The sequence below is a fragment of the Periplaneta americana genome, chromosome 14, assembly GCF_040183065.1.
Source record: "Periplaneta americana isolate PAMFEO1 chromosome 14, P.americana_PAMFEO1_priV1, whole genome shotgun sequence".
Lineage (NCBI taxonomy): Eukaryota > Metazoa > Arthropoda > Insecta > Blattodea > Blattidae > Periplaneta > Periplaneta americana.
The window spans coordinates 116,058,154-116,071,181 of NC_091130.1; the positions used below are offsets into that span (position 1 = coordinate 116,058,154).

Consider the following 13,028-nt stretch of genomic DNA (forward strand, 5'->3'; position numbering starts at 1 on the left):
GTTGACCACAACGTCATATTTATCTGAGATAGAGAAAACTGTGTGTGTATGTGTGTGCGAGCGCATGTATCTAATGCCTACCCACTTCACTTGCATGATTCGAGCAGCATTGAAAAATATCTTACAAGCTGTTATAAAATACGAATATCTGTATTCTTTTCAACAACCAGTCTGCTATTTCACTATTAGACAGACAGAAAAATATAGGACCTAGTCAAGGAACAGCAAAATCTATCTTCTTAATAAAGTATAAATGAAAGCTTCTACTCTTCCTTACTGCTACTGAACCAAATCCTTCCTAAACAGTGGGCTTCAAGCACTGAAACAAAATCTGACTAAGAAATTGCGTTAAGTTTCAAGTGAAACTGCAAGCTATGAGTAAGGTCAGGTTCATAATATAAGATTTTGTAAATTCCTTCTGTTGATTGATAGAATACAAATCAGTACAATGAAAAAGATGTCACGGGAATACTTCACAATTCCAGGTATAGGTAATATAGAAATGAATAAGAAAAATTCTCACATGCTGTGTTTCAATACCCTGCACTGGGCACACTTGGGTTTAAATACCTTAGGACCCCGTCTTTTAGTTAGATTAGGTTAGGTTAGGTAACAGTGCCTAGGGGCAGGTTAGGGACGACCTTTTGCATATCGGCCATAGTGAGGCCTATTGTGCACTCCGAATTTTATGAGATGAATGAGGATGAGGTGTACTAGCCCACTGGCCGCATGTGACCCTTCACTCGCTCACCCAATGGGACTCCTACCTCCCCCAGCCGAAGTTCATACCATCAAGGTGACCAAGCAGCACAGGATTCATTCCAATGGCCCTTCCAAGGTGTCGAAGCGCCCTTGGAAGTGCTCTTAAGAAATTAATCCTGGCAAATATATTGTGGAAGGCTGGAAACCTTGGGACAGTTGCGGAGAGGATGCCCTCTCCCATAAGCGGATGAAGACATGCATCTTCACCTGAATATGTCTTATGAAATGAGATGAAGAAGATGAATGATATGAACTCTAAATTCTTTTTCTACACGGAAGGGGAAGAGAAACAGACTGTGGCAATGAAAATTCCAATCTGGTATTTGCGTAACTGTGAAAACCACGGAAAAACCACAGTCAGTTGGTCGGTACAGGAATGGAACCATTGACCTTCCGAATGAGAGTTCCATCCGGAATGCATGAGTCATCTCGCTCAACTGTCTTTTAACTCCTGGGAATTTAACTGAAGTTAAGTCAGGATTATGTAGGTAGGGGATGTATTCTGCATTTGTTGATTTTAACTATAATAAACGTTATGGCTAGGGGGTGGATGTTGATGAAAAGTCATCTTATTTTTCACATTACAATGATGCCTATAAATATAAAAATCCTTTCTATGTTAATATCAACGTAACAAATAATTTCTTATGTTGCATTTTTTGACGTTTTTGAACTAATAGGTAATTTTTATATATTTTCACCATTTGTTTTGTAATTTTTAATACTTAGAAGATCTTTTAAATCATTTGGAATTCATTTTACTTTCTTCTTTACATATAGGATGTTACATCTGTTTCTAAGCAAATAGGTGAAGTTTGAGTTTTATAGTTTGAAACGAACTCTAAAGTCCATCCCTCATTCCACTGAAGACTTCACCTCACACAACGGAAATAATATAAAATGCTTCACAACAGCTTAGTTTAAGTGAGGGCTTTGACCCCTACCGTTCTTTTGCCAGTACCAGGGTGTCTTTAGAATTTACATTTGGAAGGGGGGAAACTTTCACTATTTCCTAGACCATAGGACATTATATCCCCAATATGGTTCGGACACTAAACAGTATTTTTAACACAAAGATTTAAAAAATACATGCTGCGCCCACAATTTGTTTTGTCATTCACACTCTCTCAACTGGAAGGTCTGCCGACGGAGAATGAAGGCACTGACATGGACAACCCCTGATTGAAACACATTGTAAACCCTCATTAAAATCTATTGTTTTCCCTTCAAACCTTCATGCCCTTTTCTTTTATCTTAATCAAATTCCAAGAATTTGCCTCCTCTCTCCGAGTTTGGTGGGCAGTCATTGAAACAAGGTGACTAATTTTTAAGAAGTTGTAGTGCGAGTACTTTGAATAATATTTAAATGTCATTTTCTTTCAATTTTATGTCATTTTTCCATTATTTTAATGACCATTTTAAGTAGATTTTTAGGTCATCAACATCCACCCCCTAGTTATGACATACTAACTTTGTTATGATAGAAATCGTGTAAAGAGAGAAAGAGATTTATCAGATACTAGCCATGCACAATACACTTTGTACCAAATGTAGACAAATTAAAAATCTGTAGTCTGTGCCTATAAGTGAATACCTTGTAAAGCAGACAGTAATATGGAGAAATCTTCATCTTCAGTCCAACTGGTACTGGAAACTATCAAACCAGGTCTGTCTTTCCTCCAAACAGCCTCACCACTTGAAAGAACCTCTGTGAATATTGTACTCGTAGAACTGTCATTACTTCTGAATGTGGGATATTGATTTGCAAGAGAAACAAACAACTGATGACTCTCCAGTATTGATATAGGCCGAAATGCGTCTGGTGGACGATCGTACAGAGTTACAGCTCTAGAAATAAAATGAATTGTGTTATATCCCTTTCTGCCAGTGGCGGCTTCTGCATATTTCTTAAGAGGAGGAAAGAAGTTAATAGCACAAAATGACACCTTCTTGAATGAAACATGCTACAAATTAGCCTACATGGATACATGTAAGACCAGGTAATGTTGAGGTTGGCCTTCCCTTCTGTATAGCAATAGTTCTTGTAAACTGAGTTTCCTAAATTGTCCAAAATACAATATGTTTTCACTTCAATTCGTTGCTGAATAATTGCACAAATTAACAATTACAAGGAAATTCACAACCTTGCAGCATTTTTCGCGAACACTACAGCATCACACGTGTTGGAACAGACTAGCTACTAACACCTAACTGGAAATAATCTGTTAGGAAAGCGAAAACACTGCACCAACCCACGTGGTCTGTGTTGCCACATGTACATTTTACAAGTTCAGTATCACAATGCTTTTGAAGAATGTCAGTTCTTGTAAAGTCATACTATCATTATTGTTCATTTCTGTTATGTTAAAAATAATGTAGTTTGGAGTATTTTTAATTTCAAATATATTTGTACAAAACTGGCAATTTGGTTGTTGCCCTGTCTAGCAGACAATGAATGGAAGTGAATTTCAGGGGCCAAAATATATGCGATACTAACATAGAACTATTTCCTCTTTGTTTTATATAAACCCGACTTCAACTCTCAAATATCCTCGAAAGTTTCAAACCATGAATAGTAGCCTATATAAAGTGCAATGAATAATATATTTTGATTTATAATTTTAAAAAAGTTTATATGTTGTCTTTCATAGCTTTTTATTGTGCCTCCTTCTAGATGTGTTATAGTATGGTTGAATGTAACATCGCTAGATGGCAGCGGTAGCAAGCTTGCTGCATGACCAGTCGGTTTCTGTCTGCTACACTATTTCCCACCCATGCGCTGATTCAGAGGAGGATCTCCTCCCTATCCGTTCATTTATTTACTTTAAAAATCTGTTTCTTTCTCTGGCTGCTAGTGCGTTGTTATCTATGTGTGTTAACTGCAGTAAAGGAGAAAAGGATTGACTTTCCTCCTTACAAACAATCTCGCATCTTTCTCACAGTTTTCTAGCAGCACATGAGCGTGCGTCGTTTAAAACTAGATCTTCCTCGAATTTCAACACATATATCTGCAGTGCTTGGGAAAAGTGGCATAAGTCTGTTTCTACAAATATTTTTTATTAATTTATTGACAACTTACGGAACATCTGCTTGCTTGAGAAAAGAGACATAAGTATTTCTCCCATTACAATAATTCGTACAGAAGAAAATCAAATCGACATAAACCAGTGTGAAGACAGTTTTTTTTTCCTTCTCCTGTAAAATTAATATTTTTGACTTCTGCCACTTTTCCCGAGCATTACAGATATTTTATTCGGTATTTACTTTCAAAAGAAGAAAAATTTGAGGAGGACATTCCTCCCTTCCCTCCCCGAGGAACCGCCACTGCTTTCTGCTGTAATTATTCCCATATTCTGAAAAGATAATGTTATTGTATGTTAATTACTTTGTACAGTGGAGCTTCCATTGTCATTATTTCTACATTTACTATTTAATATCGCCTAGCTATTGGCATGGCCCAAGCTCAGGTGGTAGCACATATGCCTGTTGATTTGGAGCTACGCTCCAGAATGGGTTCGATTTCCACTTGGAATGATTACTTGGTTAGGTTTTTTCGACGTTTTCTCGAATTGTAAGGCAAATGCCAGGAAATCTAAGGCGAATCCTCAGCCTCATCTGGCCAAATGCCAACTTGCTATTATCAATTCCATCAACACTAAATAACCTAGTAACTGATATAGCATCATTAAATAACTAACTAAAAATAATACCACTTGGTGGCAAGCAGGCCCAGTGTCAGCGCTTGTCATTCCTGGTGAAGGGGTCCACTACAGTTGCTAGAGTCAGCTATTAAAATTACAGTATTCATATTGTTTACTAACATTGACTGCAGAAGGTGTTGAAAATGATGTCCCTTTGCTGCAAAACATTCTTGACATCTCTGAAGGAAAATGGCATTTACACGTGCAAATTCGTGTTCTGTAATTCTCCTGATTTCTCGTACAATAAATACTGTCTTTTAACTCATGGACTGTGTGCGGATTGTCTTTGTATACTTCATTTTTTAGATTTCTCCGTAAATAAAAATCGGGAGACCTAGAGGGCCATAATCCTCTACTAATAACCCCATCTTCGAATATTTCACTTACCAAATTCATGTTTCAGCTGCTGTATGGGCAGTTGATTATGTTCTGTATGTCATCATTGACTGTATCATCAAAAAATGTAGGGCCTATAATCCTATGTGCAGTTATAGCACACCATATGCCAACCTTCTTATCATGTAAAGGAGTTTCATGAATGAGATGAGAATTTTCTGTACTCCAGAATCTATTGTTTTGCGTTATAACATGGTCATGTAAGTGAAACCATGCTTCATCTGTAAAATAAATAGTATAGGATTTACAATGCCATCGGCAACACTTTGTAAAACTCAGTTACAAAAATTCACACGACTCACATTATCTCTAATCTGTAATTCATGCACTAATGTCACTCTGTAGAGCTTAAATTTAGGAATTTTAATGGCTAGGGTTTTCGAAACACCTGTTTTTGTGAGAGACGGCAGAGAGATTTTCGAGGAGACTGTTCTAACTTTTCTCCTTTATCATGAAGTTTATCCTTGGTAAGTACACTTGGGTTTCTCCTTCCACGTTTATTCAGAACTGATCCCGTTTCTCTAAACTTATTTACGAGTGAGGTTTAAAAAAAAGGCGCGTCACCAACTGTGACTATTTTCGCCCTTATCTGAAATTGATCACAAAACATAAAACACAACCAATACAACCAGAATGCTAAGAACTAAAAAAAACGTTGTCACAGTAAAAACGAGGTATGCTTTTTACGAGGTTTAATATAGTCGTCCTATGTGGAACGGAAACACCAAGAAACTGCATTGCAAAACGTTGTCGCACTGTTCCACAATTCTTCGTTACTGGTATCAAGTAACACTCAACAAGATAAATCCTTCGTTGTGGTGACTCCCGACGAATTTGGAATAGACATGGACTGACTTGAACTGCTCACTACCTGTTCGAGAGTGTCACACTCAATCGCTTTCACCTTCATCTTGATAATAAAAGCCTAAACTAACCCAAAATAACCTGTCACTAAAATCCTAAACTAACCTAACCTAACTTGTCACAGATTCGCCTATACAAGGAATAACAAAAGCCTAAAATATCCTAACCTAACCTGTCACAGTTTCGTATATGCAAAGCATAATAAAAGCCTAAACTAAAACCTAAACTAACCTGTCACTAAAATCCTAAACTAACCTAACCTAACCTAACTTGTCACAGATTCGCCTATACAAGGAATAACAAAAGCCTAAACTATCCTAACCTAACCTGTCACAGTTTCGTATATGCAAAGCATAATAATAGACTAAACTAACCTAACCTAACCTGTCACTAAAATCCTAAACTAACCCAACGTGTCACAGATTTGTCTATACAAGGCATAACAAAACCTAAACTATCGTAACCTAACCTGTCACAGATAAGTACACAAGACATAATAAAAGTCTAAACTAACCTAACCTGTCATAACACTCCATTTTCTTACCCCTACACACTTCCCTGAGGTATGCAAAATGGCCTAATTTCTACCCTGCTGGAACATTGCAAACTAGCGTGAAACGTTCGTAATGTCTCGTAAGTTATGTTGGTACGACATGTAAGACGGCTGAAGATGCATATTATATCTGCAATAGGAAAAGAAATCACACAACACTCGTTTAACTCAAACGTCAACAAAGTTCATAGGCAACTGAACAGCAGCTATAAGTTGCAATGTAACCATATGCTGTGTCCTTGAAGACAGGGACAGAGAGAGAAAGCCTGTAGCAGACCATGTTCACCGAGAATGACAAGTGCTGGCGCTGGGCCCATTTGCCGCCTGAATGCCGTAGAGAATGTCATAGACCGCTCTGTGGATGGTCTTTTAAACAAATCTCATCTTATGATCCAAGAGGACGACCTAAAAAATGCTGGCACGAGACCGAACCAGGGTTGCTAGATGGCCCGATTTGGCGGTACATGTCCCAATTTTCATATAAACATCCCGAGTTCCGCTTCGATTCGTGGAGGGACGCAAAAAGTCTCTATTTTAGAAAACTAACATCACTCGTATAATTTTATCGTTACCTAGCAGCCTAACTATTTTCTTCTATGTAGGCTACAAATAATTACATAACATTTAAATTAATTTTCTTAACAAAGTAGGTTTGCATATTGGAAAAAAAACTAATATTTTGGCATGTGTAAGGTTTTTGACAGCGAATTCAATGGTGAATATCATATTTCTAAACATTTAAATAGAGACGTATGTATGATTTGAGGCTTTCTCGGCGTTGGTTCACTAATATGTTTTCGCGGGATATCAGCCGAGTTAAGATTTAGGAATGCTCCAAGCTTTCGACTGCTATCTCTGCAGCCATCTTCAGGGAAGTGATGTCCGAACAGAAAGTCGAAAGGTTATATAGATGTTAGGCTGTCTCAGGTGAAACGGGATTGGTTGGCGGATCGGCCAATACGGGGCCGGGAATTGTCATCGCTCGTAAGCTCCGCCCCTCCCGGGATTCCTACGTGAAGTTTGGCGGGCGGCGAGCCCTGTGCCGCCGGTTGGAATCGGTTGCCGTCCTCGGTCCATGATCTTCATGACCTTGATTGTAAGAGGGCCTGAGTTGGTCTAAGGCCGGTGTCCATGCCTGACTGAGCTGGAGTCCACTGTCTCTGTTAAAGTTGTTTTTCTCCAGCTTGATCTCTATGGCCTCCTTGATTGTACGATCCCAGTAGTGGCTTGATTTGTTAATGACCTTGGTGTGGTCAAACAGTATTTTATGCTCCTTTTCTATGCTGTGTTGCGCCACTGCAGATTTTTCCGGGTAATACAGCCTCAGGTTCCTCTTATGTTCTTTGATTCTGTCTTCTATTGTGCGGCCAGTCTGCCCTATGTATACTTCGCCACACTCGCATGGAATCTTGTAAATCCCTGGAGTCCTTAAGCCCTGACTGTCTTTAACCTGACGTAGATGACTCCGGATTTTGCTCTGTGGTTTATGGATGGTTTTGATATTAACCTTCTGGAGGATTCTGCTTATTTTGTGTGACACGCTCCCGCAGAATGGAATGAAAGCTTTCTTTGTCGGTTCTTGCTTGCTGTCTAAGTCTATTGTGTTACATCTCGTGGTAACTTGTTTGAGGGCTTTGTTGATGTCTCTCCGGCTGTAGTTGTTTTGTTATAGTGTTCTACGAAGATGGTCCATTTCTGCAGGCAAGTTGTTGATATCGGAAATGACTATGGCGTGATGTAATAGACTAGTCAGGACGGATTTCTTCTGCGAAGGGTGATGGAGGCTGAGTGCATTCAGGTACAGATCTGTGTGCGTCGGCTTTCTATACACGCCATGTCCGAGAGTACCATCTGCTTTCCTGTGTATGTGGATATCCAGGAACGGCAGTGAGCCCTCTGACTCCACCTCCATGGTGAACTGGATATTCGCGTGGATGCTGTTGAGATGTTGTAGGAACTCTTGTAGCTTGTCTTGTCCGTGCGGCCAGACCACGAAGGTGTCGTCTACGTAGCGGAAGAAGTGGCTCGGCTTGTGTGTGGCTGAGTCTAGGGCCTTCATCAGAAATGCATGACACAGAGAATGAAAGAAAAGCTTGTTGAAAATGCTAAATTCCAGTGATAAATATGTATATAAGCTCTGAAAATGTATACCAGTACTGTATATTAAATGATAGGTTTGAAGCAGTCATATGCTAAGGCACAAAATATATATGAATTCAGATATTGGTAAATTTTATATCATTGCAATCAATTAATAAACATTGAAATTTAAATATTTTGTCACATATGATACCATCTTTTGGAATTTGTGCTTTACAATTAATAATAAACAGCTGAAGAAATCTATGAGACAGAACTACTATTAAGTCATCAAGTTAATAATTTGACATAACATATTTTTGCCACAGAAAGACGCCAGAGAAACGTGATGTAACTTACAACCAGATAAATATTGTTTCATACTTGGAAACCTGTATTTACAATAAGTTAGCCTATGTTTATTAAAATTGCAATTCTGAGATTCATTTTAGTTTCTTCAATTGCATATAAAGCAATAATATTTTGTTTCTATTTTTTTTGTACAGTCATTAAAATATCAACTCTGCTCATATTCATATGACTCTTTCTTTAAGACAAAACGTAAGTACTGTGTATGATAAAAAAAGGATGTCCCTACTTGGTATATCTAAAATCTGGCAACCCTGGACCGAACAGATCCACTGGGATCTAATACATAATGATGTGATGATGATGTGTAAAAATATATTTTAGACTGAATATAAGTAGACCTAATTTGTTATCTATTTTAATTCCCTTGTAATAAGCTTAACTAGGTTTACCAGTCAAGTTTTTAGTAAACATTACTATTCTACAGATAAATCTTTAAAATAGCATTATCAAAGGAAGACACAACTGTGAGTATATGCAAGGCATACAAAAAAACCTAACCTAACCAACTTGTCACTGATTAAGCAATGGCTAGGCAGCGTTCACTTTTCTTTACAAACCTACACAAATCTTTTACAAAACTGCTCCAATACATTATTTGATTAAATAATATTGGGTATTTCAATAATATGAAAAGTATGGTAATCTCTTACGTTATTGAATAGCATAACAACTTACGATATTCCCCACTTCTTTTCTAAATCCACTTTCATTGCTTTCGTAACACACAGGCTGGCAGTAGCTCTTCTACCAAAATAACTCTCAAACCAAATTGATATACGGACAAACATATGTTCTTGCCCCACTGTTAGAGCCAAAACTGTATGACCATAATTATGCCAATCTATTACATAATTTGCGACCATAACCAAACTATAAAACCAGCAGACAGCCAAAGCAGGAATAGCTGGAGGATTCTGCACAATAACGTGGTGAGAACGTCTTTTATATAGCAGAGCAAATAATAGTGTAATACTCTGCCATATTATTTTCGAAACATACGCCAAACTCCGTGGCAAATCTGTAAATAAAAATGATACAATAAACAAAGTTGCTTATCTAATTATGAATGTAAAACAATAAATAAAAATATTTACACACTAACATTGTTGAAAATCTGGGCATGGAGCCAAATACCGAATTTTCACTTTTGGATGCTCTGACAATTCTTTTATAGGTTCGGAACCACTATAACCAACAACATCAACATCATAACCTTCTTTAGCAAATGACAGTGAATGATACTGCATACGTGGGCTTCTTCCTATATCTCCAAGCACAACAACACATACACATTTACTTCCCATTTTAAACACCAAATTAATACCAAATAAAAATGTGTCAATAGATTTCTAAAAGATAGCCACTATTTACTAACGTTCATGTAATTAACATGCATAACAAGCACTCCCACTCTATTTCACATTTTCGTTAAGATCGGGCATAGTGGTCATACAGCAGCCCAGTGTTGCCAACACATACATTGTATTCCCGTCAGTCTAACACCAGGAAATTCATCAAAAGAATAATAATAAAGACCCACTCAATATATCTACGTATATGCAAATAAAAAGCAAATTTTAACACAACTTACTTACCAATCTTGATTAAAATAATAATTCGTCAACCTCTGACTTCATTATGAGGAAATCTGAAACAGGGGATTCTTTAACAGGGTATGGCACATGGCACAGACAGGACTGTTCAAAGAAAAAGTAAAATCCTCCAAAAATTAAACAATTAAAATGACAGCAGCTAAAAAAGTCAAAAGACGATGTAAATTGTAATTTCCGCCAGAAAATCCGTCATCCGTCAAAGCTATTCTTTTCCCGTCCGTTACGTTGAAATTCCGTCCACTTGTTGCCAACACATAATGTCGCATGGCGAACAAAACCTCGTAACTCCGAAAATAAAAATTTTACAGGAGAAGCAAAAAAAAAAAAAAAACATATAGATAACCAGGTTGTTAGGCTTCCTTAACGAAACACTGCTATGTTGCAATAAAATCAGTCCTCATGATGATGAGGTATCTGATTTTATATTGCTGTTTAATTTTGAGCTGTAAATGGAGTTACGTGTTTTTATTTCTTCATTTCCCAACCAAAAATGGACTGACGAGGTTTTGAAAGGAAAATTGGTGCGATAATTATTATACTACTAATAATTCTAAACACAGTTCTCATGTTTATTACACACTATATTTATTGAAAATCATGTAATAATATAAGAAATTAAAAAAAAAATCTAACATCCATTTAGGTCGGCTTCGGTACCGTAGTTGATATAGCGCTGGCCTTCTATGCTAGAGGTTGTGGTTTCGATCCCGTCCCAGGTCGATGGCATTTAAGTGTGTTTAAATTCGACAGGCTCATGTCAGTAGATTTACTGGCATGTAAAAGAACTCCTGCAGGACAAAATTCCGGCACACTGATGACACTGATATAACCTTTGCAGTTGCAAGCGTCGTTAAATAAACCACAATTTAAAATTTTGACATCCATTTAGACAAAAAAATATGTAAAGTATGAAACGAAAAAAAAAAACTAGAAATTAAAGCATTTAATAATTAATTTGAATTGTTAAACTTTTCTACTTCAATCAATTATAGTATAGAGCAAAACCAAGGTAACTTCTTCCATTTCAATCTTAAAGATGCCCATATGATTTATCTGAAGAAACATGTGGCAAATTATTGTAAAATGGATGGAAATCACGTGATATTACACACTTAAGTTGTTGTAAATGTACCAATTTCTCTGCGTTAACTTTGATTGGTTCATTGCATAGTTCTGGCACTGAGGTATCTGCTTTGTTCTGGTTGTTCATCCTCTTTGGAAGCGGTTGCCAATCATTCTCATAAAGATGTTTGTAGTGAATTACTCCACTAGGATTAAAGCGATGATATTTGAGGTGAGTCACAGAGGGATCCCTAGCTTTATTCCCAGGGCGAATAGGGCGATGACAAGCCCTGAAGAATGTGTAATCAAGATACGCTGTCTCATAGGGTTTGGGGTTCTTCCAAACAGTGGCACACACATCAACATAACCAATAGTGGTGAAAATCTGCTTATTCTTACATTTTCTTTCTATTGCTGAGTGTGACCCTTTTCAAGAAACGTTTGGACCACTGTAATATTTTTTGTGCATGGCAAGTGTCACACGAGTATTCGCTAAAATGGAGTTTCTATTTTGATAAGAAGCCGTCACTATACAAAATAATCTCTTTCTCAGTTGGATCTATTTTTGTGTCTATGAAATGCACTACAATGCTTGCAAATTCATCTGCGTTAAGACCTCTGTCTGACTCGTTCTACAGAAAAAAGTATCCATCATTTGAGTGCAGGTCAAACATGGTAAAGTTGTAACTTTCAACTTCAGGAAAGGAGACAGCAAAAGGCTTGAAGATCCATAGTATACACTTTTGTAGATCTATTCTTGTCAGTCTTTCTCCTTACGTGCCTAATCTTTTCGAGGAATATGTTGTGAATATTCTTCCTGTGTAATGTTTCCAGCCTTGTATGCACAACAGGATCACATTTTTTGGAGAGAAAAGGCTAAGATTTTCTTCCTTAAATTCCATTAAAACATTTTATTGATGCTTCTTGTAACTCATTTATGGTACAGTATTTCTTAAACTCTTCAAAGAGAGCACTTTTTGATAGCCAGTTTGTCTCAAGATATAGTTTCTGTGATGTGAATCTACATTAATATGACTCCAGTTACGTTAAGTTTCTTAGAAATTGTTTTGCACTGTTGCGCCCTGCCTGGTTATGAGAACCGCGAGGAGAAAATTCAAATAATTGGCGTTTCTCGTAGCCTTTCTTCACCCAGTTCCTTACACTACATTCTCCAATGCAAAGTGTATTTATAAACATGGTTTCACAAGCCTCAATCCTTTTACCATTAATTAATAAATGAAAACGCAATGTGTAAGATCTATGGGGTGTTCCTGTTGTTGTATCTCTGCGATGTTTATCATTCATATACTCAAAATTCTTGTTCGTTGTACCCATCTACTAAAATGTGGTCATACCGGGCAAACCTCCGCATCAGAAATTAATGCTAATTGTTGGATAAAAATAGAATACTGCAGAACACCTCCTGGAGTTACGAGTATTTGAAGGTTTAATTTTCATGCGCTGGTCATACGAGTTTTTGATATTACATGGTAGATGCTTGTAGGAGTGACTTAGACGTTCGAGTCTTCGCCAAGAGCTGTAGCAGTATTGCAAAAGCCTGAACATGAAGAAAACGCATTTTTGAGCCAGGGTGAAGTTACGAGGTTTTGTTCTCCATGCAATGAT

General features: G+C 37.3%; 1 protein-coding gene across 2 annotated transcripts in view; it reads right to left on the reverse strand.

Annotated features, from left to right (window-relative positions):
• Alg1 (ALG1, chitobiosyldiphosphodolichol beta-mannosyltransferase) overlaps window positions 1–10,180 on the reverse strand; it is a 45,518-nt gene extending 35,338 nt beyond the window's left edge. For both annotated transcript variants that reach the window (XM_069845976.1, XM_069845975.1), the window contains exons 1-3: window positions 9,830–10,180; window positions 9,403–9,745; window positions 2,357–2,610 (exon numbers count right to left, since the gene is read on the reverse strand). In XM_069845976.1, coding sequence (XP_069702077.1) covers window positions 2,357–2,610; window positions 9,403–9,745; window positions 9,830–10,031 — 799 coding nt within the window. In that variant the 5' untranslated portion in view covers window positions 10,032–10,180. The remainder of the gene's footprint in view (window positions 1–2,356; window positions 2,611–9,402; window positions 9,746–9,829) is intronic.
• Window positions 10,181–13,028: the final 2,848 nt, after the last annotated feature.